Genomic DNA, 27,653 nt, shown 5'->3' with positions numbered 1-27,653 from the left:
ACTCCTTGGTTCAGAAGTATCTTTTTAATAATACGACCAAAAGATATCTTAGTGCACTTGATACACATATGTATCTTTCTAATAATACTAGACCAGATATTGCATTTTCAATAAATTTATTAGCTAGATACAATTTCTCTCCAACAAAAAGGCATTGGAATGAAATTAAACATATATTTTGTTATCTATGATGAACAATTCATATGAAATTCTTTTACTCGAATAAATTAAATTTTAACCTAGTTGGTTTTGAAGATTCTGGATATTTATATGATCTACACAAAATTAGATCTCAGACAAGTTATCTATTCACATGTGGAGAAACTGTTATATCTTGACGATCATTAAAGCAGACCATAACAACGATCTCCTCAAATCATGTAAAAATTCTTGCAATTCATGAGGCTAGCCGAGAATGTGTATATGGTTAAGATTGATGACTCAACACAATCGGAAAACATGTGGTTTGTCTTCTAGTAAACTTCATCCAACAACATTATAGGAAGATAACACGACATATATAGCTCAAATAAAATGAGGTTATATTAAAGGGGATAGAACAAAACACATCTCACCAAAGCTTTTCTATACTCATGAGCTTGAAGAAAATGGTGACATCATAGCACAACAAAATAGTTCAAAGGATAATTTGGCAACCTTATTTACAAAATCATTATCTATTGCAACCTTTGAAAATTTGACGCACAACATTGGAATGCGGCGACTTAGAGATCTAAAGTGATGTTACCATGACGAGGGAGTAAATTTTATTTTTGTAAGTATATATGAAATATGTAATCTTTTTCCTTCACTACGATTTTTTTCTTCTAGTAAGATTTTAACAAGGCATATTTTATATATGTAATAAACATCGAATAGGAGTATTATAAATATTAATATAATAATGAAAATGTGCATTAGTGTGCTGAGTGATCATATAGCCAAATGTCAGAATCAATCATCCAACAGTCATGCCCCTATGTGTCTATAAATAGTGAAATTTGATGGGTTTGTAAATATGAACAAAATTAGGGAGAAATAAAAAAAAAAATTAATGAAAATTTTTATTTTCCTAATTTTCTTTCTCCCTTTTTTTTATTTCATTTATATTATATTACATTATTTTAATATTATATTTTCTCAAATTTTGTATTGCAATGTGACCCCGTTTTCATACCAAATTCTAATTATTTTTCAAAGAGACCCTTTTACCTAAACTTTTTTCTTTCAAAACTACAATAGTTTCCCAATTAACCCTTCGTTGGTATCTATAAACTTTACTAATTGATATCTCAATGTATATTCTTAAAAATACTAATGTGATTTACAACAAATATATCCAAACAAATTTTCTCCTCATAGGGCTTCTTGAAAGTGTAAAAAAAAATGAACCTTAGCAATTAATTAATATAAAAAGGGGGAGTAGTTGTGAACCAAAACTCCAAAGAGAAGCAACAAAAAAAAAGTGATCTATGCAATTCAAAACTTCTTTGTAAGCATCTTGAGTAATGATCCTTTTTCCTCTTTTTTGTCAATCCTCTCGCAAAGAAAACATCAATTTGGAGAGAGAATGATGAGAGGCTTTCCTTGTTTGTATCCAATCCTTCAATGGTGAACTAACCCTTACTTGGAATATTTCTCTTCCCTCAGAAGCTTGATTCTTGAAGGGAATCTTATGAGAGAGATGCAGTTGCAGCAAGTTTGTAAAGTGGAACTTACAAGAAGTAAAAGGCAGCTAAGGATCCTAAGTGTCTCGATGAAATTCTCCAATATAGCGTTTTCCAGCACTATAGCAAGAGAATGTTTGGTCAATTATCTTCATCCACTTCAAAAAGTAACAACTTATTGTTTTATAAGTCTCTAACTAAATATATTTTACTTCCGGCCATGACCAATATTATTCTCTAGGCATGCTATTTAAAACAATGAAGAATATGTAGAAATGTAACAACTAAGGAGATCGAGAATCGAACTTTCAATGTCTAGAGAGGAAAGTCATGTCAACTGTATAAAACAACTACAAATCCATGATCTCTACTTATAATTATAACTAAAGTCCGTCCTTCAGGCTTCAGCTAGAGTTTGACCAAAGATGTGTCAATCTACTATACTACATCACAGGCCTTCACCACAATCTTCCCTTTTCGTCCCTATTCACTATTGATCTTTGGAAAAGGTTTCAAGGAAACACCTTTAAAAAGCCTACTACCAAAAACCCTTAAACACCACCTTAAAGGAACGACATAAAATAGTTCCACAGCCACAAATCCTTCAATGATAAAAAGAATAGAAGTTTCTAAATACTCTAGTTTATAAACAAAGATTCATTTCTACGTTTTCCGATACATCGAAATAAGAAAAGTAATACACTCCATATCAGAAGCAAGGGTAAGACTATAATTCTACGGAGAACATTGAATTCTCTTATGCATCCGGTGTTTGTAAGAGGATACAATCCGCTGGCTAGAAACTACTAGTATAGCGGAAAACCAAAATGCAATAATTCAGACAATCTTGTTCATTCAATTCTTTGTTACTTCAATCCATGCTTGCTAAGTTATCACCCCTTGATTTTCCAGTTATGGGATGTCCGAGGCCCACTTGAAATACCCTCGTAATATCGAGATTCAAGCTTTCTGTCATTCCACAGTTCAACAAAATCTGAGAAAAGTTCGCGAGCAGACTCTGAAGAAAGATCAGAAAAATACACATTCTTCACATCTTTCAACCAGGTAGCAAACTCATTATTCTTTGAGAAATAGTCTTCCTTGGACAGTTCTTGAATTTTGGCTCTCTAGATCAACAAAAGTAATATTAAACCCAGAGAACCAGAGGGTCATAGCTCAATAACAAGAAATAGGAGATAGTATATACCTTGCAATTCCAAAAAAAAGTAATAATGATAAATAAATAAACTAGGGCATTACATTTAATTTCTGAAAAAGCAATAGAAAAATACTACGATGAACAAATCTTGCAAGGAGTTCTGTAGAAGTAGCAAACAAAACAAGGTTTAAGTGGAAAACAATGACGTGAAGTTGAATTTGAACAATGATTGCTAGTCCTTGACATTTTCTAAACATCCCCAAAGACCATGCCAGTCGCAGTAATTAGCCGGCTGAATCATGTAGTATGCAAGGTTCACAACAATCGGATGAGGCAGGAAAGAAATTTATAGAAACAGGAAGTTCGGTAGAAGCTAAACTACAAAAAAATATGGATAAAACCCAGATGTTTCTCCTATTTTGTCCAGTCTAGACACCATAATTCACTTTGAAAAGGAATTGGTTGATTTAATTCTTCAGGGTAACCACACCTGCTAAATAATTCACTTTTCTAGAACCATGTATCATGATTGTGCTTAATTTTCTGTATAAGACTCTGTCTAAAACTAAGGAATGGAGTACATGGTTAATATACTTCAGAAGTGGTGATAGGGCAACCTTATTGCAACTATATTAAAATTAACTTCTATATTCAAGTAGCCTAATACAGTGAAATAGCACCAAATAATTTGATATGAAAACTGGTTCTTTCATGTCAAAAAGCAAAAGAAAAATAATAAAGAATAGGAATCCTAAGTTATGACAAGCTGGATTTTAGATTGCAAATTTGCAAGCACCTTCCCCTTGTGCAACTTATATTAGTAATTTCTAGCCCTCTACAAACCTGAACCAAAACCTTAGACACCAGGTAACTTTCCATAATCTATAACAACTCTCCTCAGTTATATCCTTGTGCAACCTCACTCACATCCAGTGATCCCATAAATTGAGTTGAGCTGCACAGACCCATGAATTAGAAATAGTAAAGAGTGAAAAACAATCCAAAATTTTCCAGACATCTTCACTACCTACAATATGTTTGAGTTAACATATCTCAAGGACATTTAAGATGATCTCGAAATAGGATAATCTATAACAAAATTTGCTGGATTTGAATACCTAAAGATATAACACTAAAAATTAAGACAGTGAAAGTAGGGGGGGAAAACAACAAAAGCATGATAAATCAAAACTTCTTATATAGAGCATTGCAATCCATTTCCTACGTCTGTACTTCCCAAACCCATTAAAGAATAATAAACAGAGGAGAAATGCAGGGATAATCAAGTAGAAAAAGTAAAACACATAAACTATGTGCATGCTTTATCATTACAGAAGAACTCACTGAAAGGTGATCGCCCTTGTGATGCTTGCCTTTGTGAAGATCCTTCGACTTCTTCTCTGAGAGAAAAATGCAGGGCATGACAAAACTTTACTTTGAAAACATATTTATAAAGTACTTCTTCACAATCCGGATCAAAAAGTAAAACAAGTAAAAGTTTACATCTGCATCTGCATCTGCGTCTTTCTTGAAACCACAAGTTCCTTTCAAACATTAATTTGGAGAAAGAGATTGAAAAAATAGCAGAGATAATAAATTTGAAGAATATAAGAAAATAAAAGGATTTTGATTTGTACATAACCTAGCCATAGTATCCACATTTCAAAGTCAGTTTAATACCAAAAAACAACCAGTCGACCAGCTATGAGATGAAACATAATGATATCAAACAGGAACCGTAACATGCATATTTCTGCAAATTGGCAATTCGAGTTTACCTGAGTGGCGTTTAGAGTGCTTGTGAGATTTCTTCTCCTTCCGCTTCTCTCTCTTATCACTCCTTCTGCTTTCCCTTTCCTCATCTTCTGCAGCTCTTGGTCTCTTGCTTCTCTTGTCGTCTGAATTTTTACAAACAATAGCATTAACACAGCACACAGTGCAATCCACCATAGATTAGTGAAGAATACAGTCCAAGAAAAGCAAAAAAGCAAATGTCTGTAGGAGCACTGCTTGTATTTGGTAGAAATTCTTGAAAATAGTTGAGTAAAAACATATTAAAAGAGGGGAGGTGCATAGAGGAAAGAAGAACAGATATGAGTAACCATCAGAAGATGAAACCGATTTTCTATGCTTCCTTTTCTCCTTGGATTTCCTTTCGCTTCCGGCCATAGCAAAATTGAACGAAGATCGTGAAATTGGGTGATTCGTGATTGGAGCTTCGATGACCGATTCAGGCAGTCGGTGACCGCCGTAACAGTTCGGTTAACAGAAGGGTTTTTTAAGAAAAATGTTTTTTCTTTTTAATATATTACTGAAAAACGGTTTTATTATTCTAATTTCTAATTTCTAATCCAATTAAAACCAATTTCTTTCTATTCATTATGTAAAACTCATTCAAATTAAACATAATATTGCAAATCTAAATAATAACGGGGAATTGACAAAAATAGGCCAAAAATAGGGTAGAAATAGAGTTTTAGGATTGATTGTAAAAAAGTTGAGATTTAGGATAAATTGGAGGTGAAATGACGAAAATACCCTCTTTTATTTTCCTTCCTCTTTTCTTCTTTTTCCTTTTCTTCAACCCGAAGACAGAAGGCCGTTCAAAAGAAAAACGTAAACCAGAGCATTTGAACTCTCCCGCGTCTGCAGTTACCCCCTTCAACTCTCTCCCGCCTCCGGTGAACGTTTTTCTCTTCCGTCCATTTCTTCTCCACTTCCATCCATTTCTTCTCCACGACTCTCCGCTATATTTTCCGATTTCAACTTGTTCACGGAACGTCTCCATTTCTTCTGCACGGGTCTCTGTTTTACTTTCGACTTCATCTCCGGCGGACGCTTCTCCACTTCCATCCATTTCGATTTCAGGTTTGTTTTCACCGGACCTCTCCATTTCTTATCCACTCCTCTACATTGGCAGTGCCGTATCCATCATCTTTGAAGTCAAGTGAGTAATAAAATCTCAGTTTTTTTTTTAGAGTTAGTCTGTTGTAGCTTATTTATTATTACAGTATTCCATCTTGTTTGTTTAAGTTGTCTGTTGAGATGTGAGTTTTTTGTTTTTGGCACATTTTAGAGAAGCACATTTTAGAGAAGAAATGCATGTCATATGCACACAGACATAGAGAACCGTGGGAGCCATTCTGTTTTTAGGAAGAAAAACCATTTCCTTTGCAATGTACTGTAATAATAGAAAAACCATACCTTGGAGTTTAGAACTTGAATTCGAACATATATTTGGTATCCCATATAAACTCTGCAAAGTTACCAGTACAATAGATATGTGCTAAACATGCATTCTAAATATTGTATTCTAAAGACATTATCATAAGCTGCATTGTTGAAAGACCATTTCCTTTGCCTTGAATTTTTCCATCATCTCTCACCTATCAGCACCTATCTCTCACCTTCCAAAATTTTGAGTAGAAGTCCCAATATAAGAGTGTTAACTTCCTAAACCGTTTAGAATGCATGTTTAGCTAGTCTACTAGGTGTTAAGGCTTTAGGGTTAGCAATTGTATTAGACTTAGCAACTTTGCCTTGAAGTTTTCCATCATCTCGCACCTATCAGCACCTATCTCTCACCTTCCAAAATTTTGAGTAGAAGTCCCAATATAAGAGTGTAAACTTCCTAAACCGTTTAGAATGCATGTTTAGCTAGTCTACTAGGTGTTAAGGCTTTAGGGTTAGCAATTTTATTAGACTTAGCAACTTTGCCTTGAAGTTTTCCAGCATCTCGCACCTATCAGCACCTATCTCTCACCTTCCAAAATTTTGAGTAGAAGTCCCAAGATGCTAGTGCATCCATGTTTAGTAAGTCTCTTATGCAATTATATTTAATTAGTTTTTTTTTTATGCAGGTTTCAGTATGGCTTCGACATCAACTAACGGTCCCATGTACAAGATTGACCCTGCTCATCATTTTCAGTCTATAGTAAGTAGTTTATCACATTTAGTAAGCAGGTTGACTATGTTGTCGGATCAAAACAAGACTGTCAAGATCCTTGGGTGAATGTTGATTACATTTACTCTCCATTCAATATCCATGGCAATCATTGGATTCTATTATGCTTGGACTTGGTATACGTTGTCAAGTTAAGGTATGGGATTCGCTTCCGTCGCTGACGAGTGCCGAAGATATGAGAAGCATATTAGAGCCAATTCAAGAGATGGTGCCAAATTTGCTCGATGCTACTGGATTCTTTGTTAGGAGAGGCGGATCATCAACACACAAGGAACCTTGGCCACTTGTCATTGTCGACTCCATTCCACTTCAACGCAACAATAGTGATTGTGGTGTATTTACAATTAAGTATTTCGAATATGAAGCTTCTGGTTTAGATGTAGCTACATTATGTCAAGAAAACATGTCATATTTTAGAAAACAATTGGCATTTCAATTATGGACCAACAATCACATGTATTGACTTTTAGTTCCAACTTTTGAAGGAATTGTATATGTTCCAAACTATGTACATAAATAGTTTTATATAATGGAATGAATACCATTTTTGTTTTTTGGTATGCAATTTTTATTTCATTATCTTGGAAAATTGTAAAGTGTGCAGAACTTTTATATAATGTACAACAATGCAGGTGAGAGCAACATTCTCATGCTCTTAGAATTAGGAAGGCCAATTTATCCCACAATGTATGAAAATGGAGAGAGATGAGAGAAAAATGAAATATTCTTTTTGGAAGTGAGAAAATGGAGAAAATGGTTTTCAAAGGCCGGTGGAGACCATGGGAAGAGCTTGAGAAAGAAATTTCAAGAAAACGAATTAAAGAATGGAAAAGGAAGAAAAAGGAAATTTCGTGAAAATGAGGGAAAATGGAACACCAGAGGGAGGGATGAGAGAAAAATGAAACATTTTTAGAAAGTGAAAAAACGGAGGGAGAAGGAGAAGGAGAAGAGAGGATTCATAAATTGATTTTAGGATATTTTTTAACTTGAGGGTAATATAGACTTTTTCCAACTAATTTGTCCTAAAAGTCATCCTTTTTAAAATTCATCTCAAAACTCTTTAGATCCTTCCAAATTATCCTATTTTTGATAATTCCCCAATAATAATCATAATATTCCTCAAAATAATAATAATAATAATAAATGTCATTGTTTTTTTTAAGCAAATGACACAGTAAGAAAGGTTTGTTCGACGAGATCGTCATAAATAGAATATTTAACAAAATATTTATACTTGATAGAAAATTTTATTATTTAGTGATTTTGTTATATATAGTGTAAGTAATTTGCTCTTATAACTTTATATGTTTTATAATTTAAATATAATTGAAACTGATAAACAACTTTCAAAGGTCAAAGATAATAGAGTACTCTAAGAAAGAACTCGACATGAAAGACAAAAACAAAATTTGATTTACAAATTGAGCATCCGACAGATGTGATATTTGTTCATCAATCAACTTATACATAAAAAGTTTTGAAAATATTTTATATGGATAACGCACATCCATTGAACATTCCAATATAAGTTTGTTGACTAGATGTGAAGAAATATATATTTTGACCTCGAGATGAAAACGAAGAACTTTTTGGTCCAAAAAGTATCATATCTCAGTGCACTTATGTATCTTGCTAATAATACAAGACCGGGTATTGCATTTTCTGTAAATATAGTATATGTTCCTATCTAACAAAAAGAACATTGGAGTGAAATTAAACATATACTTCATGATCTCCGAAAAACAATTGATATAGAATTGTTTTATTCAAATAAATCAAATTTTAACTTAGTTGATTTTACAGATTCTTGATATTTATTTGATTCAGACAAAGCTAAATCCAGATAACTTATGTATTCATTTGGGGAGAAACTGCTATATCTTGTCGATAAAGCATAACAGACACCTCCTCAAATCATGCTCGAAATTGTATATGGTTAAGGTCAATGACTTAACACATTTAAAAATCATGTGTTTTGTTTTCTAGTAAATTCTCTTAAAGGTGATAGAAAAAAGCGTCTCACCAAAGCTTTTTTATACTCATGATCTTGAAGAAAATTGTGACATCATTTTACAACAAATTTGTTCAAAAGATAACTTGGTGGACTTATTTACAAAATCATTACCTACCACAATCTTTAAAAAATTAGTGCACAACATTGAAATGCGACGACTTAGAGATTTCAAGTGATTTTCACAAGGGGGAGTAAATTTTATTTTTGTAAGTATATATGAAATACGTACTCTTTTATCTTCACTAGAATTTTTTTTCATTGAGTTTTTCCTAGTAAGATTTTAACGAGACATATTTCATACATGTAATCGACATCTAAAAGGGAGTATTATAAATACTATAGATATATAGATGCCCATTATCTAACTATGTCATGTGTCTTATTATTGTAAACATATTTCATACATGTAATCGAAATCTATTTTAGATTGTATTTGTTTTTTTTTTAAAAAAAGCATATTTTTATTAAACACAAAATGATTTAAGAGTATTTTGAAAGTGAAGGGAGTAAATGGTAATTTAGAAGATTATTGTTATGGTTTTCAAAATTGGTGAAGAGCAGAGTGTTAGAGTATAATGGGAAATGGGTATGGCGGGAGTTTCCCTCTCTCCATTTATTACTTTAACAAAGTTTTGATCAATTGATAAACAGAGTGAAAGAGTTGAGATTGTTTTGAGTTTGAATCTGCAAAACCCAACAAAAAAGATGTTGAATGGTTGGGTTGTTTCAGTCCTCTTCATCACTCTCCTCGTTTCTCTCTGTAATCCAAGAGGCGTTTCCGACATTAAAACTCTTCATTTCTCTGAAACTCACACTAACACCCACACCCACACCCTCTTCTCTTTCCTTTCAACTCTTCAGTACGATTTCTATCGAAAATCCTGCCCCAACGCCGAGAACATTGTAAGATCTTCCGTCGCTAACATTTACTCTCACCACCAAGATATCTCCGCTTCTCTTCTTAGACTCTTCTTTCACGATTGCTTCATCCAGGTATCCATTTCTTCATTTCTTGTTTTTTCTCTTTTTCTTTCTTTCTTTCTTTCTTTTCTTTCCGCTCTTACATTTCCTTTTTTCCTTCAATTAGGGCTGCGATGCTTCCATCCTATTGGATCCCATTACCGGTGATGCAACCTATTCCACTGAGAAGCAGGCTATTCCCAATTTGACCTTAAAGGGTTTCCATGAGATTGATCAAATCAAGGAAGAGCTTGAAAGGGTTTGCCCACGTGTTGTTTCTTGTGCCGATATTCTTTCCCTTGCTACTAGAGATGCCGTCGTTCTGGTAAAATACACATACCACTGCATTTTTCTTTTTTTCTTTTTTTCATTTTCCCCATTTCTTGTAGTTCTTTCGAGCCTTTTTGATTGTGGGGTTTATTAGTTTAATGTGTTTCTCACATTCGACTAACTTAGTGATTCGGCGCTTAGGCTGGTGGCCCCTTCTATCCAGTTTTCACGGGCAGACGAGACAGCACGAGGGCGTACTTTGAAGAAGCAACGGCGGACATGCCACGACCGGACGACAGCATCAATCGCACTCTTTATCTATTTGCAACAAGAGGACTTGACGAAAGAGATATGGTCAGTCTTTTAGGTATGTCAAAATAAAACTAGCTCTTCCTTCAAACTCATTCTCCTCACAAATCACAATTAGTTTCAGTCATTACCTTTTTTGGCTTTTCAAGGAGCGCATAACATTGGGAAGATTGGGTGTCAGTTCATTCTGAATCGTCTTTATAACTTTTCTGGAACCAACCTACCAGATCCATCAATTGACCCTGAGTTCCTAAACCACATGAGATCCAAGTGCCAAGAGAAGGAGAACAATGAAAACAACAATGGCAGTCAAGATCAAATGTCTCCAGCATCATCCCCAATTTCAAAGGAGGCATCAGTAGAGAAGCTGAGAAGGTCTACATTGGACGTGTCAAACTTTCAAGAACTGTCATCTGCATTGTCGTTGGAGGGAGGTTTCGACACTCATTACTACAAGAGCTTGTTGAGTGGGAGAGGATTGTTGTATGCTGATCAGCAACTAATGGCAAACGAGAAAACTGGGAGACTGGTACAGGGTTATGCTTCTGATGATGGCTCTACCTTTCGCAGGGACTTTGCAAGGGCTATGGTCAAGCTATCGGTTCTTGATGTTCTGACTGGTTCTCAAGGTCAAATCCGTGAGAGATGCGGGTACTAAATTGCAACAGCATATTCTTCTTTTTTTGTTTTGAGTCCTTTTAGGATCATTGCTCTGTTCTCATTCTTGAACAAAGCTGCATATCTCTTACAAGTTGTTTAGAAGTCAATTGATGTTAATATCAGGAATGTGTATAATAGAAACTTCTCGCCAACAAAACCAATAATAACCATGTTCTTCCTGCGTGTTATATGGCCACTAAATATATTTTGGGGTATACATGAATGGATTTCACAGATTCCACCAAGGTAAAAATATGGACCCATAAAAGTCATAGTAGACAGTCTTCATGCCTATTTGGAATGACATTTTTATATGAAAAAAATGTGTCTATAAGCACTTCATTTGTAAATTGTGGAGACTGAAACATGTCTTACGTAAAGTAATTTGTTTACTAATAAACCCGTTGTGGATTTCCTTCTATATTTTCATTGCGTGTCCACTTTTTGGGCCTTTTTTAGAAACTTGTCGTTCATACTAACATACTAAGAATGTTAAATGTACATTTAATTTTTCATTTAAATTTGTAGATCTACTAAACATTCAATGGGTAAGAAGTCTTTGATAAATGTCTTAGCCTGCCATAATTTATGATGATTAGACTAACTAAACCACCAAATATTACGTTCTTTGTTAATCTGCTTTGTATGTGCTGCCTATCAGGGTTGTAACGTCCCAAGGCAATAGTACACTATGAAACTATTTGCTAGAATGGAGACATTGTTTTCATCTTTGTTGAGTTGAGCTTAAAGAAAAAAAAAAAAAAACTAATTGAAGAGAAATGCTAAACAAATCAAAACCGGTTAGGTCACATCCCACATCCCGCATTGTAGTACTAAACTCAAACTCTCAATTGGCTTTGGTATTAAAAGATGTATGTATTCTTGATGCATGATGCATCCTCATGAATGCAACTTTATCTCTTGCCGCATTATTTAAGGGGGCACAGCCCAATAAAAAGGAAGAAAAGCATATTACTAAAGGCGCCCACATTTTTACTACTTTTCTAAAAGAGCTCTCTAAGCCCATCGACATCGAGCATTGAGTTTTTAATTATAAAGCTTGGGGGAAAAGATGAGCCACACATTCATGAATACAGGAATAACGAATCAAAGTAAAATCTCAAGCTTATCTCAGAAACACAGAAAAAAGGTAGATATACCACTGCGTGATAAATGGTTGGAATTGTATCAACACGTAAAAATGTTGGATTGCAATTTCTTAAATACAATTTCCACAGACGAAACTTCTATGTCAAAACCATAACTTTGACCCCCATAAAGCACATAAAGATACCCTTTTGGAGATGAAGGTGGTGGAAGAAGTCGAGATACCTCAGGAAATTCTGATGAGGGTGGCAAAGGCACGTCCTTTTTTATGGAGTAGTATACGTCAGCGACTAGAAGCCAAATAAGGTCAGGATCTATAGATGCAAGTCCTCCAAGCGCATTCAAAGATGCTTCCCTAAGCCCCACAACACCACTAAAGGCTACACCTGCTACAAGGCCACTGATCTTCTTCAGAACTACTTCCAATGCCGATGCACTTCTTCTGTTTCTAGATAGATCAGCAATCATATTGAGCAGTGCGACCTGAACTTTCAAATTGGAACCTTCAGCAACCGAGTCCTCTGATGATATATATGTGTTTCGATAGGGAAGTTGTAGCACTGCTTTCTCTTCTCTCACGTTTTGTTTCCTTAGAAATGGAGACGATGTCAGAAGCTTCCAAAAATGAGATCCATCTGTATGGAATCGTCGTGTGAAGAAATCTCCTCCACAGATTTGTACTGAACTGCTTATCACGTTTAAACATCTTCGTGCCGCCTACAAAAGTTAAATAGGAAAAAGGTATTAATATTAAATAGGAAAAAGGAAGCAGCAGAGCAGCAGCATAATCTAAAATCAACTAGAAGTATTTGTGTAGGTCAGAGGCAGGTTGAACTACAAGAAGACAATACTGTTTCTTTTCCTGTAGGCTTGCGTACTCTTGAAACTAAAATCCTAAAAGCCATTGTCCTGAGTTGCATGAATTAAGAGATGCAACAATTGCTCAAGTACAAACTAGATCAAACACTAGGGAAAAAGACAAATAGACAAATGATAACTCACCACTGGATTTTTGTTCTGAATGCAAGCAACCAAAAAGGGCCATATTTTATTCATTGCAGGAAGCAATCGATTCTCATCCGACCCCTCTTCAGAAACATCCAAAGTGTCCAGAAGTCGATAAAAAGAATGTGAGTGCAATGTTTCCTCAATTGCTTCCTTGATATCCTTCTCATGCTTATAGGCTTCTTCCACTTTTGCCAATGCCGCGACACCATACTACAAACAATTTATGTAAGTGACTTTTTTCAATAGAATCAATTTTAAGCAAAACAAAATGCAATCCCGCAAAAAGATTTTATGCATTATAAGGTGAATTCATCACCAAAAAGGGAAGGGGTACGTGGAATCTTTATTATAGCATCAAAGTGCTGTGTGGAACAGAGACAAAGAAGCATCAACCTATACTCAGAAACCCACAATGATCGTAGTTAGATCAACATTTTGTGTGCATTGTATACCCTAAACTTTAAACCCTATAAAAATAATTATGACGATGTGATGGATTACACAAAACATGACCGTGTGGCAATTAGCACCAAGGACATGTAATAATTCTTGATGACATTCTCAGACAGAAAATGGCCATGAAAAGATCTCTCACTAACAAGGGAATCCAGTTCTTAGCTCGAATATAGACAATCTTGAGACATACCTCAACAATATCTAAGGCCACCAAGCATGTAGCTTGTTTCTGTGAAGCTAGGAGAGGTATAGCAGTCACAATGCACGAACCAGCAATTGATCCAACTGTTCGTCTATATCTTCTGGAATCATTGAGCTTGAACAAAATATTTTCCCACTCTACACAGAAAAAATTAACCTTTAAATATTTCTTTCATTCAGCCATACATTTCTTAGTACTACAAGATTAGAAACATCTTATATAATTTAGATTAAGTTCGTCCTCTTATGACATTGCAAAATAACAACTTTGCTGTGTTGATTACGTCATCCTCTTAATATCCAGCACTCTTTCCCTTGCAAGAGCAGAGGAATTGAATGGAGCATTATATTACATCTAGATTGGCAGAAAGCATACTAGCTGTTTAACTAGTTCATCCAATTCCTTCATTCACGGTTCATAATTAAATTTTGTTCCTACAACAGTTAAACATTTAATTCAAAGGTAAAGTTTACAAAATACTCTGCTTTTTCTTTACTAATTCAAAGGTAAAGTTCTTGAGATGTTCTCCAAGCCAAACTCCGGTCCCCTCAAAAAAGAAGCTTGTTTCAGCTATGGAAGATGATTTGATAAGATTAAATGAGAAGGAAGATCTATTGTTGAAGGACCCTGTTAAGGCCTTAGCCACAATTTTATTTATCAACTATGGGGAAGGATTTGAGAGTTCCCCAATCTCTCCACACTACTCTAATGAGAGTCTATACCAAAATCATTTAGCCAAAAAGATGCCCACCCCCAACATTCACAATACCTAAATAGGCAAACACTAAGACAGCTAACAGAATACTTGGCCCCACTTTAACAGTCATACTCCTAAGGGCCCACCTTACGGGAAATTACTAACTAACTCTCAATCATTCTTTCTTCTTCCCACTTTTATTCCTACGTGAATACACCTTTACTATGGGGGGTCTATCAGACCCTTTAGAGACTGATCTAAATTCTTTGTTTCAGACTGAGGAAGATTCAATTAATGAGAAACGGGCCTCTAGAATTTCCACACAAGCTCATCAATGTGATATTCCAGATCATTTGAAGTCCTTTGTTGAGAAATGTGGGATAGTTTTGGCTTGCGCACAGAAAGTCGCAGACATTTAATCTTAAAAATTGAATGGGAATCTGGTGATTCTAAGGGCATATGGGAAGGATTGTTGAAGCAAGATAATGGTTTTTTTGTAAAGTGAGAGATTTCATGTTTGGCCTTTTCCTGTGTATTTCTTTCTTCCTTTCAGAATTCTGTTCAAAGAATTGAAGCTTTGATGGGCCATTTCAATAGTACACGTGCAGTTCTTTTTCGTGAGGTGGAAGATTTCAACAAGTTTTCCGTGGCACACAATTGTATTTTTCAATCAAGCTTTGCCTCAGCTGGTTAACTTTTCTTGGTGTTTTCCTTTCCATTCATTTTTTAAACCATTTGTTATTAAGCTTTTAGCTTATTTGGGGCTCCTTGTTGAAAGTTTTTTCACTTTGCTTTGTATTTTCTTCTTGTTTTGCTCAGGTTCTAGAGGGTCTTGTCCAGCTCATTGAAATTTTATATGTTCTCTCCTGTCTCGGTTTTTGCTATATCTGTTCTTTTAGTCCTTGTTGCTCTTGGTATATGTTCTTGTACATTGAGCTTCAGTCTCTTTTATTTATATTAATAAAGAGGCGTTTCCATTTCAAAAAAAAAAACACAGTTAAACATTTAATACTCACCGTATACAGTTCAGAACTAAAATCTCAACTTTGTATCACCAAGATCAGAGACTAAACGTTTTAAGTCTGATTAAATATCAAAAACTAAGAAGCAAATTTTTGACATCATTGTAACATGAAACTAGTTAACCAAGATCAATCACCTGACTCCAGTGAAGATATATTTATGTCGTCATCATGACATGATCTCGATACCCCTCCTGCCTGCTTTTCCCCTTTAGAAATTAAAGACTTGACATGACTAGTGTATGATGCTGCTTTACTAGGCAGGGAATTAGATTCGTGCTTTGACACTCTGGCAATCTCTGCTACTGCCTGGAGAAAATGAAACTTCCATAATAATATAAAAACATGAACAGTTTGGTTTTACCTTGCAAAATATCCTAGAAACAGAGAACACATTAGGAAACACTCCTCCCACCCAAAGGAGTCCAAAAATTCACCAAAGAGCTCAATGAGCAAAGATACTCAACAGAATGGCCATAATAGCAAAAATCTTACAGCAATGAAAAGTACCAGATACCTCTCAACAAAAAGTCATTAATTATTGTAAAACTTAGCACAAAGTGGATATGCATAATTCAGAAGTGACCTTTAAGAATGGACCAGTTAGATTGGGGTGCTGATGTCTTCCAAGGATCTCAAGTTCCGATGATACTTTATGCATCTGCAATAGTTCAGTGCATTAGACTTCCAACCCATTCCGACAGAGTCAAAGACATGCAGAAAACTATACATCCACGCATACAAGTAAATATATAAAATCTTCATTCTAAACGACCATCAAGAATGTAAAAATGGCAAACAAAGGCCACAGAGCTATCTACATTCGTTCTGTACACACAGGTGCTCCCTCAATTGGTAAGTACATAAAATTCTGTATGTGAATTAGGTTGTTAAAGGACGTTAATTGCATACAGGTTCCTCCAGTAGAGGCAAAATCTCATGAGCTATTCCAATATAGGAAAGGATAGCAGCAAGAACATTTGGCACGTGCGGATTGAGATCCAAATGACGCAACTGCCTACATATTGAATCAATCACATAATCTGCATTTTCCAAAACCAAGTTCCGAACCTGCCAAAAGATCATATTTGCAACTGATCAAAAAACAACTTGAGAACATAGTAAAATATGTGTTTGTCTTATCTCACCGTTGGGTAGCCAGATGAAGAAGAAAGAACGTGTAAGATAGCATCAGAGGTGCTTCTAACTTCCGCATTTGAGGAAATAAGATTCTCAAGCAGCAAATAAAGTGATGAATGAAGAAATCCACAAGAAGAAAAATATTTTCCCAGACACATACTGAAAATACCTATTCCTTCAATTATAACCTGTTCAAGAGAAGAAGTTGCAGTTTAAATAGTGTGAAATTACCTTATGGCCAAGTAAAACATCCACAACTAAATATAGGTTTTGAAGTTTGATGTAACCTGATGCAACATAGCAGTGTCTCTGAAGAAGTGTAAGCTAATGTCATCTTCACCAGCAGAATGCATCGGGGAATATTTATGTTGTGTAGGAAGGTCCCATATCTCAGGAGATAGGTATTCATGCAGGATTCTACCAATACAATCAATTAACTGTGCTCTAATTTTTTCCGGGGAAATTTTCCAACAAGCTTCATTAGTGGTGACACATTCGTAGTCATTGGTAACCTTCCTGTGCATTCTTGCTCTCTGAAACATACTTGAGAAGTAATCTACTGAATGTTCTGAAACACCAAATATCATCTCATTCAGAATACAGACAGCAGTGCTTGCCTGGCGCACTAGCTGTCCTGAACCTGTCCTCCTGTACCAATATTCCCAGTTTTCTTCACTGTATTCTTTCTTACGAAGCTCGGAAACCAGTTTTTGCAAGTTTCCCAGTGGGATATCAATGGTAACCGACAAACTACCTTCACCTTTGTTATCTGGTAATAAGAAAGCATACATGATGAGGACAAAACATAACAATAGAAGCTAAATAATCAGAGAGGAATAGTTTCAGACCTGATGCCAAAGACAAACCAACGAGTCGGAGAACTCCTCCAAGAGCTTCATAGAGTTTCTGATTGCCAATGCCATTAAACCATGGGGGCATGCGAGGAAGCACGTGATTACGTTGCTGTATATCTTTCTCCTGAACCATTGTGAGCTCTGAAACTGCAGGCGAGGCAGTATTCATGATGGAAAGGCAATCACTAATGAGATTAGTTCCAACTTTTAACTCAGTAAGAGAGTGCAGATATCCTAGAGAGGATGGCCTTGCTGAGAGAAATTTTCCAATAGAACAGGCGTAGACTGAATTCTGATTTAGACAAACAGCAAATACATCTAGAAAGCGAACTGCAGTTACCTATACATTCAACAACCAAAACAAAATTAATATGGTACTGATCACATAAAAATCAGTGAATGAGAGATTAAAGTGCAAAAGGACACAAAAGTATAGGGGAATAACCAAAAAGAAAAAAAAATCATGCAGTGCCAAGATTAAATATAAATAGCAGAATAAAGAGAACATGAATTCACTGTCTCCCTACTTTCAGACATTGCTCATTATTCACCCCAAGTGAAATCAGACAGTAAAAAACATTTCAACATTATGTAGCAAAACATGCATCCAACTATGTGAAGTATCTTTATGTTTTGAAACTATGGTTGACCTTTTGTAATTTCATTCTATCAATGAAATAAAATCTATACGTTCCTCATAAAAAAAAAAACAATAATACAACCTATGGTTGAACCCATAGAATTTAAATAAATTGGCAAGCAGTTATGCAGCAAGTCATACTTAATACTTCATCTACATCTGTGTGTTAAAGATTGAACATGATGTAATAAAGTAAATGTAAACAGCCATGTCTGTTAAAACATTAGAAGGAAGCTCATACTGGAGAGTGGATAAGATGATCGATAATGAGCTGGGGCCCAGAATAATATGCCACTACAAGTAACTGTCGTGCATGTGATAGAGCAAACTTCTCATCAGTTCCAAGAACCACATTAGGAAGCTTTTCAACCAACCTAGATTCAATAGGGGACATGTTAGCTTCACAATTCGTCCAAGAAATTTAGTCATTTGTAACTTCATATATCAAGATAAGAACCTCACAAAAATTTTGGCAACGTCATGCTGCAATTGATGGTTCCCAGTTATCCAGAATAAATATTCGAGGAACTCTTGTGCAGTGAATGAAACATCCTCAGATTCATCAATAGCCAAAGTACACAAGCACTCCTGCAACAACAGACAGGATATATCATAAATTAAACATTTTGAGAAGCAAGCTTAAAAACTTTTCACAATATATAAAATGATCAAGATCACAACCAACTAAATATAACATTTTCTAGTTGCATCAATAGACTGCATAGGTAAGTATACAAAACTTTCTAACAATACACATCATATTGCAAGAGTACAATGCATATCAAGCAACGCCAAGATCACGTTATCTTGCTTTAATCAAGGAATAATAAAAACAGAAAAATGAGGAGCTGAAACAAGAAATACCAAAATTCCAAAATCATAGGTACCTTCGTATCAATGTCATCAAATATGGTTGATCTTAAAATAACCTATTAATGTCCATAGTTGTCACAATCTTAGAGCTACCATAGTCGTCAGAGTCTTAGTGTTACCATTTCTTTGAAGATCCTAACAGAGAGGAAAGTGACTTTTTTAAGACAAGCAATACTCTTGAAACAAAGGAATTCTTTCTGTTTGCTTCCCCATCATCTTCCATAATAAAAGAGCTTCATAATGAAGCTTCCTTTTTATCTTGGGAAATCGGGAATCATTTTAGTAACCGCCTGAGGCTGGACCACCAAGTTCTCTTTCTGTAAACTCATGTTTATATGGTTGCAAGGGAAAAAAATGTAAAACCTGGTACTATTTTAATATATGTAAATAAGTGATTTCATTGAATAAGAAAGGTATGAAGTTCAAATTATTGAAAAACAACCAATTTCATTGTTGAGGCAAGGAACTACCAATTTCGCTTTTAACCATGTTCATGCACCATTAGTCTACCTTTGTGGTTTTGCCCTTCTTAATTGAAACCCGTCTTAACTGATGAAGGGAAATGGAAGAGATCACACTTCGTTGGCCGGAAGATTATTGAGAGACCAATCTCCAAAGGGGGTCTAGAAATTGAGAGTTTATGATTCTCCCCTAAGCACAATTCTTTTTGTTGAACATCATCTACACCGTAGGATCATTGTTAGTGAACATCACTCTCATCCTTTCGAATGGTTGTCAAAGGGGGTTAAAGGTACTCACCAAACCTTGTGGAATGATATTTCAACAAAGCTCCCTTTTGTAGTCCATTTGGTCCATTGTGTGGTGGGAGAGGGGAGGTAAACATATTTTTGGAAAGATCATTGGGTGTGACTGAGACGGATTTGCACCTTTTTACCTAAACTTCATCATTTGCATTCCGTTGAAAACCATTTTGTTGTTGACTTCCTTATGGGGTTTGGGAGCTCATGTTTTTTTCTCTCTAGATTTGTCGCTCTCTTTCCATGGGGAGTGATAGATGTGGTTTCTTTTCTTCCTTTGCTTGAGGGTCATTCCTTTAGGCGCATGAGAATGGATGTGATGGACCTCCAATCCTTTGGGGTTTTCATCTACGTCTTTTTTCATAGTGTGGGAGATCCTCCCCCTTCGAAGAGTTGATATTTTCAGTTCTTTGGAAGATTAAGACCCCTAGGAAATTGAGGTTCTTAACTTGGAATGTTTTACATGGCCATACTAACATGATGGACCGCGACCGCCTTGTGAGGAAGTTTCCCTCATTGGTTGGTTAGTTCTATTGTATGCTTTGTCAAATAGCGGGGGATATCCTGGATGGACCATATTCTCAAGCTCTGGCATAGTGAGTTTGCAAGTTCTGTATAGGAATTTTTCTTCCAGTGGTTTAGTATATTGTATGCTCGTCACAAGGACACTAGAATTTTGATTGAGGAGTTCCTCCCCAATCCACCTCATGGAGAGAAGAATCGCTTTTTAAGGTTTGCAAGCATTCATGTGATCTTATGGGTTTTATGGGGTGGAACAGGAGCCTAGTGAAATTTGGTCCCTTATTCATTGTCGTGTTTCTTGGTGGACTTCAGTTTTGAAGATCTTTTGTAACTATTTATAGGCAATCTTTTGCATAGCTAGAATTTCTTTCTGAGGCCCCTTTTCTGTGACCTTGCATTCTTTCTTTTTCTTTTTCTTTTTCTTTCTTTTTACATTTTCATTTTACTGCTCACGTACTTCACTATAGGTTTTCGGGTTCCACATATATGAAAAAGGATTTTATATGCTGTATTATAAAAGTGCAACAAATTCAACAAAATAGGTGTTATAACCAATAGTGTAAATACGTCAATAAGAGACATCTGACTCCCCAAATAAATTGATTTCCAAAGTAGGTGGTGGTAGTTCTTTTTGCTCACCAAAAGCATCGATCTACTCTCCTTTAGTGTGCAGCTGCACCTTGACAATAGACCTTCTATGGCAGCCAGGATGCCCAGTCTAACCTTTTTTACCAGATGCATACAAATCTAACAAGCACCAAAAGAAATTAGTTCAGTAAACACATCAGCAGCAACAAGAGCAATCAAGTATTGAAGCATTCAATACATAACATTCAAGGACATACATATGGAAAAGTTGCCCTTAATAGTTTATCCACATGAGTTGAAGTTTGTGCAACCCATTCCTTCGTTCGATCCACATGAAAAGAATTGTTCCCCTTGAGATAGTCAGCACTCATTGTCTCCTTTGATCCTGATTCATAAGTAGTTTTCTTTGCCACCACGGCAGATGAACATTCTCCTACCATTATACTCCCACTGCGGACTTTATCGGGCAATTGACGGAGTTCCTCTAGAATATATTGTGCCTTTTTACCCTTCTCCATAATAATTTCAGACTGAAAATCCATAAACATGACAAGGCTAGATTTATTAGCTTCATTCTCGAGGACTATCATTAGATATTCAGCCAAGCCTCTAATTGCTTGATTTGTGGCTTCTGTATTCCCAGCAGCCCCACTTAATGATGTTTTAGAGGCCCGCAAAACTTTAGAAAACTGACTGACAACACCAGGCAAGAAGAAGGCCAATGCATCAGCTGTTCCAACCTACAAAAGAATAGTATTGATAATCTAAACCATTGGAACATCCATCTTCGAGATTATTATCTCTATTACCACAGAACTAATATAGAGAATTGTTGAGTATCAAAGAGAGTATATATATATTATTAATTTGTTTTTTTATACAACAGGGAACTTCCCTCTTCAAGCAAATAAATAAAGAAGTGACAGGGGATTACAAGTTTTCAATAGTTTTAATTTTTTGGTCCAAAATGTATACATTTCCGCTAAAGTAAATCAGGAATAAAGCCCCACACACACACGTGGTAATCTCAGCATATTTGTGGTTGATATATATACATATATACATATATATATATTTTTGATGAAACGACAACTTTTATTAAGATAAAAAATGAAGGGTACCCGCCAAGAAGCCCCATAAAGACAACCCTCAAGTTATGAAAGGGATCCAATTAAGCAAAATTTGACCAATTGTATTGTTTTACCTTGAACCAGGTTTTCCATGTGTGGAATACATCAATCAATATAAGATCGGTAGGATAACTTTGTCCATATTTCTTATTTTAAGCAGTCCAATCAAGAGGTATAGTGTCAAATCTTTATCTCAGGAAGAAGACTCAGCCTCCATGGAGGAATATCGTGCTACGTATTTGAAGGGTCGTATTCCTCCAATCAAGAATTTACTCTAAGTCATGACAGGTAGTTCATTTAAACATGGTTAATTAAAAGTTAAAAGTTTACCTTTGCCACAAGTATGCGAAGGGTCATAAAGGCTTCAATACGAATTTTGGAACTTCCAAGATGTCCCCGTGTGGCCTCAATATCTGCAGCCTTTGCATATGCTCATGAACAAACAGAAAAACTTGGGGAAAATAAATGCTAGAAAACAAGGGAAAATCATTGAAAGCATGTTTATTCATACTTTGAGAAGAAGTGACAGCCAGTGTCCAACAGCAGCTGAAGCAGTTTCACTCCGGAGAAATTCAAGCAAGCATTCATTTGGCTTTGACTCTTCTGAAAACACATCAAGATGACCTTGAAATTCTCTGTTTTCTGCAAGTGCTGGAGAACCAGATATTTGTTTACATGAGCATGCATCATTGGAGCAGGGGTATAAATTCATAAAGATCGCCTTGAAACACTTGATAATTCCTTCACGGAATTCTTCTGATGCCTCAAGGGGAGATAACAAAGCTCCACAGGTTAACTTTTTCAGCACTACAACCATCTGCATTATCACATCGACATAATTAGGTGAAGCAATTAATTAAGAAAAAGGATTATTGAAACGTCTTTAAAGCCTTAAAGGTTATTCACAGAACGACAGAAGACAGCACAAAGAGGCCAAATAAACCTCTAATTCTTTTATTTACTTTCTATGAGAGCCTGAAATTAACTGATGCAATAGAAGAAAAGCTTGAATGCTTCTTTGCAATAACTTTCCCCAAGTAGGGACGACCCCCCCCCCCCCCCCCCCCCCCATCATATGGTAAGATTTCTGTCTGCATGGGTAAATTTATATCTTCTAAGGATGACAGCTATTAACATTTAACACAACCCTGAGTCAAAAGCAGGGGATCTAAGAGACAAACAAGAACCTACTTACCCCTTGTCATAGTCATTTGTGTCATAAGTCAACTAAGTCCATAAATAACAAATCTACTAACCTTATAAAACCCATACATGTCATAAGTCAACTACGCTTGTAAATATAAATCTCAACCCCAGCACCATAAAAAATAAAACTAAATTATACCAATAAGATATTAGATACTACAGTTCCATAGGCATATTTTGGAGGAAGAAAGATGAAGTAAATAGAAATGCAAAGAAAATCAAATCTCCTCTGGGGCTGCTTCACAGAAAGTATTCTAGTGAATAGTAATATTCAGTTGAGTTTAGTTATTTGAAATTCATTAGAGTGTGGCTAGCAACCAGCATAACTCTAAGAACGGTCCCCTGCACTACAAGGATAATACACATCTGAGAAATGAAAGCTAACGAATGAAGCACATCTCAAGTCTAATGTTATATTCAAATAAGACCACCTGCTCCACGGATCCTAAACGACACTTCTTCAGGAGTTCTTCGAGACACTGAAGCACACCTTCTGCCACACTGTCACTCACTCTATGAGGCAGTTCATGACTAACAGACATCATATTGTTTTCTCCAGAATCAACCTTCTGCTGAGATCTATCCACAACAGCTGCATCCAATAGCAGCAGTAGCGGGAACAGCACGTAACTGAAAACAGAAAAAACTAAACTATCAGGTAGGGTCGCATAAAAGTTCAAATGCACTGACATTACAAAAAGTTTACAGAAGTAGATAATCTTTTTATTACATGCTTTTAATTTCTTAATGCATATGAAGATACATAGTAAAGTTTTGAGAAACTCGCTTCATAACCGAAAAATATTTAAATGAATAAAATAAAATTCATTGACATCGTATTGATCGTCTTTTAACCCAGTTTTCCAATGCCCTTCCAAAACTTTTCCAAGTTTTCCATGAAATTGATTGAAGAGCAATGAAATCCAGTCGATCACAATTATGATTCAAAGGCTAAAATACATTCTTCGTCCCTGAAATATAACTATATTTTGCAAGTAAATTCCTAAATCAGTTATGGAGGAATGCTTAATTGTGTGAATGTTGAGAGTTCGAATGGAAAACGCAAGGGATCAACATATGTAGCAAACGAGCACGTAAAAATGTATAACATATAGAATATTCCACGAGGTAAGAGAAACTCACTCAAAGCAATGTTGCAGAGAAATTGTGGGCGTTTTTCGAAGCAGTTCAAACAATGAAGGAATTGAGGAGGAGCGTTGCTTGGGCCATTGGAGAAGCTGTAGCAGCTCCAAGCAATATGTTTTGAGCTCTACGAACACTCCACTTCTCTGAAATCCTTCATCCGCTTCTTCCAGCTTTTCTTCCTCGCTTAAATAATTTGTATCAGCCATCTCCATCTTCAACAGCTCGGGAGAAACAGAAGAAAAACTCTACTTACAAACAAGAACATCCGTGAAACCCAAACAATCAGGACGGTTATTAGCGATCAGTTGATTGGAATTCGTATGAACGTGAAGACGTGGATGTCGTAAAACCTCTCTAGAGAGCACGAGAAGACCCGCCATCATTTACGACGCTTGCTATTTTTTTCCCCCTTTTTTCCCATCTGCCATCGAACGAAGGGTGGTGACGAACTTTGAATCTTGGGCTGGGCTAAAGATGATAGCTATGGACCGTAAATTTTTGCTACCCCCCACCCTTCGGGCCTTTCTTTCTTTGATTGGATCATCAATTGTGATTCTATTGATGTTTATCCTTTCCAACCATTGCAGATGCAACCAATCTTGCTCAAAATATTAGGATTCATAATAGAATGCAAACACATTTAATTAATAAAGTAATGGTAATTGAGGGCCATTTTAGGAATAATAATTAAGGATATAGCAATATTTTAAAAAGAAATTGCAAATATAGCAAAATTATCACCGATAGATTTATATTGCTATAGATTCGTATGATCTATCAATGATAGACTAACATTTACAACATGGTTTATCGGTGATAAACTCTTATCGTTGATAGAATTTGACAAGCTTTGCTATATTTGTAAATTTTTTAAAATGTTGTTATATACTTAATCATTTTGAAACTAAGTGTTAAATTTGCAACTCTCCCGTATGAATATGGTATAATTTAGATCAAGTTGTTGGAATATATCATTGGCATGGGTCTAAACATTTATAGATTTTGGTATTAGTAGTAATCGTCTCTGGTTGCTAAGAAGTTTATATCAATGGTAATTTTCTATCATTATTGATAAAAACTATTACCAAAAGACTTTTATCACTTAAAGAAATATATTGTTGATAGTCTTGTTTCTACAAGTCCTGGGTAGATTCTATTGATGATATGAAGTATTTTTTTGAATATTTTAAATATTAAATGTTATTTTTTCTTTGTTTACTCTTTCGAGGAGCAAAATTCACACCTTCTTGTAAAATTGGAAGAGTGAAATGTAGTTCACGCTTTCTTCTATGTTTAGTAGAGAACGTGAATACTTCTCTCACACCTTTTGAATCTTACTTTTCCACTTGAGATTTGGTTGAATCTCTTTCATTTTTCTCGTTTCTCCAATGGAAGAGTTGTTTTTCATTAGATCATACAAGTAATTGACTATCTTAAAAGATTTGTACCTTCAAAGTGATGTGTTAAATAACTTAGTGTAGCGAGAGCACATGCATCTTTCCTATGGACAAAGCCATTGGCGTGCCTCAATCAATATGTGAAGTTTTTATTTTTCAATTGTCAATATAATTGTTGTTAATTTAATTACATAAACTTTTATCTCTATTCTCCACAGTGTATAACTTTCCAACAGTATCAACTGATAGGCTCTATCAATATGATTTACGGTCATAGGATAGGACTCATGTATTTGAACTCTATCAACAATAGAAAATTATAATTAAATTTCACGTGTGACAGAATTGTAGTGGGGAAAGTTTCTTATAGTAATTGAATTATGTAGTACTTCAGCTGTGCTGTAGTTTTCATAGTTGTTTTGAAATTTAAATTGCATGAAGTTACGCATTTCTATTTTGTTGAGTATCGATGAAAATGAAGAGGAAGACAAAGGCGAGAAAATGGAGAAAGGAAAAGAGAAACATTTGGTTCAAATCTATCAGTGGTGGAAAATATTTAATATAGCTAGCTAGTTACCTGTGCACCAAGCAGGTTTCAAGTCTCTACACAATTATCTTATTAAGCATTAGTCATAAAAAAAAAAAAGTTTTCATTGAACAAACTTTATGTTGCCACTAAGAAAAATCAGAATTCATGACTGTCATTTAGTCATTGAATTATACATAGGAGATTAGGATATTAACAATTATTTAGCCAATAAGCTAAAGTTTTTATCAACATGCCATATTACTACATAAAAGTGACAAAAGCTTAGTAGAAATTTTAATAAGAAGGCCAATTATTTGATATTTGTTTTTATGGAAGTTAAAAGGTGGCATATAGCTAGGTATTTTAGTAGGAAGACTAATTTGTTATTGTTTTTATAAAAGTTAAAGATGATCGCATGTCAGTTTTAAGACTTTAAGTGGGAAGATGTACCATGATCGGGATTACTAAGAATAAAAAATGTATTAGAAAGTGTATCGAGGACAAAACAAAATGAGACCGTAAAGTGTGTAAACAATAAAAATTAGGGTTTAATTTAAAATTGTCGAAATCGAATGAGTTTAATATTATAATTTGGATTCAAAACTCTCCATCCAATATATTTCAATTCGATCCAATTACATATACTCATGTTAAAGAAATTTATACAAAAGCAAAAAAAAACACTCACTCGGAAGAAGGAAAGTTTTATTAAGAAAATTTACAAAACGATTCTTCATAATTCAATAGAATATTTGATCAGAAGATTTTTTCTCGAGGCCTCTGTATTTGAAGTTATCATTTTATTAAAAGAATGTCTGTTATGTCAAAAATATTCTTTTAATTAATTATCCTATCTAAGATATTATTAAAGAAATAAAAAAAATCTTTAAATTGTGTTACTGTGAAAATCTTGTATAGCAAGAAAGTAAGAAGTATCAAGTAAGTTATCGATGTTTTGCTTGGAATAATTTTGTGATGTTCTGCCGAAGAACGTATATCTCAACATTAGCATGAAGATTGAATGTTTCATTGCGATGAAGAAGTATTACACCTTAATCAGATGATTGATGAGATACTTGATTAAGGAGAAGATCTTCGTCAACAATTCCTTAATAAGATGATTGATGAGATAAACAATTAAGGGGAAGATTATTATCTAAACTATCTTTGAATTATAGTAGTGATAGATTTACTTTCAGTAAAATTGTATCATTTGAGGTGTGGGGAATATGGGGGATTAGGATTGGGTCAAAAGTTCAATCTTTGTTTGGGCCTCGATTTACCATAAGTGGGGATTAGAGTTATCTTAATCCCCCATATTTCCTCTATATCCCGTATAATAACCCTTCTAATATCCCCCTTAACCCTTCATCCA

The 27,653-nt window shown here is 35.1% G+C and overlaps 3 protein-coding genes across 4 annotated transcripts; 1 reads left to right on the top strand and 2 right to left on the bottom strand.

Annotated features, from left to right (window-relative positions):
* Window positions 1-2,252: 2,252 nt before the first annotated feature.
* On the bottom strand, window positions 2,253-5,143 carry LOC101214792 (style cell-cycle inhibitor 1-A). The gene is made up of 4 exons (XM_004139786.3): window positions 4,929-5,143; window positions 4,605-4,724; window positions 4,171-4,226; window positions 2,253-2,794 (listed from the first exon to the last, which is right to left on the bottom strand). Exons 1-4 carry the CDS (start codon window positions 4,993-4,995, stop codon window positions 2,561-2,563), a joined length of 477 nt encoding a protein of 158 aa, XP_004139834.1. The 5' UTR covers window positions 4,996-5,143; the 3' UTR covers window positions 2,253-2,560.
* A 4,239-nt stretch (window positions 5,144-9,382) lies between these two features.
* LOC101212948 (putative Peroxidase 48) lies at window positions 9,383-11,242 on the top strand. The gene is made up of 4 exons (XM_004139846.3): window positions 9,383-9,797; window positions 9,892-10,089; window positions 10,236-10,401; window positions 10,493-11,242. Exons 1-4 carry the CDS (start codon window positions 9,510-9,512, stop codon window positions 10,999-11,001), a joined length of 1,161 nt encoding a protein of 386 aa, XP_004139894.2. The 5' UTR covers window positions 9,383-9,509; the 3' UTR covers window positions 11,002-11,242.
* A 779-nt stretch (window positions 11,243-12,021) lies between these two features.
* LOC101212708 (hypothetical protein) lies at window positions 12,022-24,773 on the bottom strand. 2 transcript variants are annotated; one of them, XM_011660736.2, is made up of 17 exons: window positions 24,350-24,773; window positions 23,638-23,836; window positions 22,512-22,817; window positions 22,331-22,420; window positions 21,128-21,610; window positions 20,922-21,029; window positions 18,587-18,717; window positions 18,371-18,503; window positions 17,484-17,829; window positions 16,923-17,404; window positions 16,644-16,823; window positions 16,408-16,566; window positions 16,082-16,156; window positions 15,633-15,804; window positions 13,765-13,913; window positions 13,113-13,328; window positions 12,022-12,827 (listed from the first exon to the last, which is right to left on the bottom strand). In XM_011660736.2, exons 1-17 carry the CDS (start codon window positions 24,562-24,564, stop codon window positions 12,192-12,194), a joined length of 4,080 nt encoding a protein of 1,359 aa, XP_011659038.1. In that variant the 5' UTR covers window positions 24,565-24,773; the 3' UTR covers window positions 12,022-12,191. The 2 variants fall into 2 exon arrangements, with proteins under 2 accessions (XP_011659038.1, XP_011659039.1); XM_011660737.2 differs by lacking the exons at window positions 23,638-23,836; window positions 24,350-24,773 and having other exon boundaries at window positions 22,331-22,413; window positions 22,512-22,650.
* Between the last annotated feature and the right edge of the window lie 2,880 nt (window positions 24,774-27,653).

This window comes from Cucumis sativus, chromosome 7, assembly GCF_000004075.3.
Source record: "Cucumis sativus cultivar 9930 chromosome 7, Cucumber_9930_V3, whole genome shotgun sequence".
In the NCBI taxonomy this organism is placed as follows: Eukaryota; Viridiplantae; Streptophyta; class Magnoliopsida; order Cucurbitales; family Cucurbitaceae; genus Cucumis; species Cucumis sativus.
The sequence above is the reverse complement of the archived record's forward strand: the minus strand, read 5'-3'. Positions and strand labels throughout refer to the sequence as shown.

What these genes read in the sequence shown, in the direction of transcription:
- LOC101212708 (XM_011660736.2), bottom strand. Translation starts at nt 24,564, where the DNA reads ATGGAGATGGCTGATACAAATTATTTAAGCGAGGAAGAAAAGCTGGAA. An exon ending in TAACTGGTCCATTCTTAAAG is followed by an intron (nt 15,805 to 16,081) that starts GTCACTTCTGAA and finishes CATTTTCTCCAG; the next exon opens with GCAGTAGCAGAGATTGCCAG. An exon ending in TGGCCTTAGATATTGTTGAG is followed by an intron (nt 13,329 to 13,764) that starts GTATGTCTCAAG and finishes AATTGTTTGTAG; the next exon opens with TATGGTGTCGCGGCATTGGC.
- LOC101212948 (XM_004139846.3), top strand. Translation starts at nt 9,510, where the DNA reads ATGTTGAATGGTTGGGTTGTTTCAGTCCTCTTCATCACTCTCCTCGTT. An exon ending in TTCACGATTGCTTCATCCAG is followed by an intron (nt 9,798 to 9,891) that starts GTATCCATTTCT and finishes TCCTTCAATTAG; the next exon opens with GGCTGCGATGCTTCCATCCT. An exon ending in AGATATGGTCAGTCTTTTAG is followed by an intron (nt 10,402 to 10,492) that starts GTATGTCAAAAT and finishes TGGCTTTTCAAG; the next exon opens with GAGCGCATAACATTGGGAAG.
- LOC101214792 (XM_004139786.3), bottom strand. Translation starts at nt 4,995, where the DNA reads ATGGCCGGAAGCGAAAGGAAATCCAAGGAGAAAAGGAAGCATAGAAAA. An exon ending in ATCGGTTTCATCTTCTGATG is followed by an intron (nt 4,725 to 4,928) that starts GTTACTCATATC and finishes GTAAAAATTCAG; the next exon opens with ACGACAAGAGAAGCAAGAGA. An exon ending in ACAAGGGCGATCACCTTTCA is followed by an intron (nt 2,795 to 4,170) that starts GTGAGTTCTTCT and finishes TTGTTGATCTAG; the next exon opens with AGAGCCAAAATTCAAGAACT.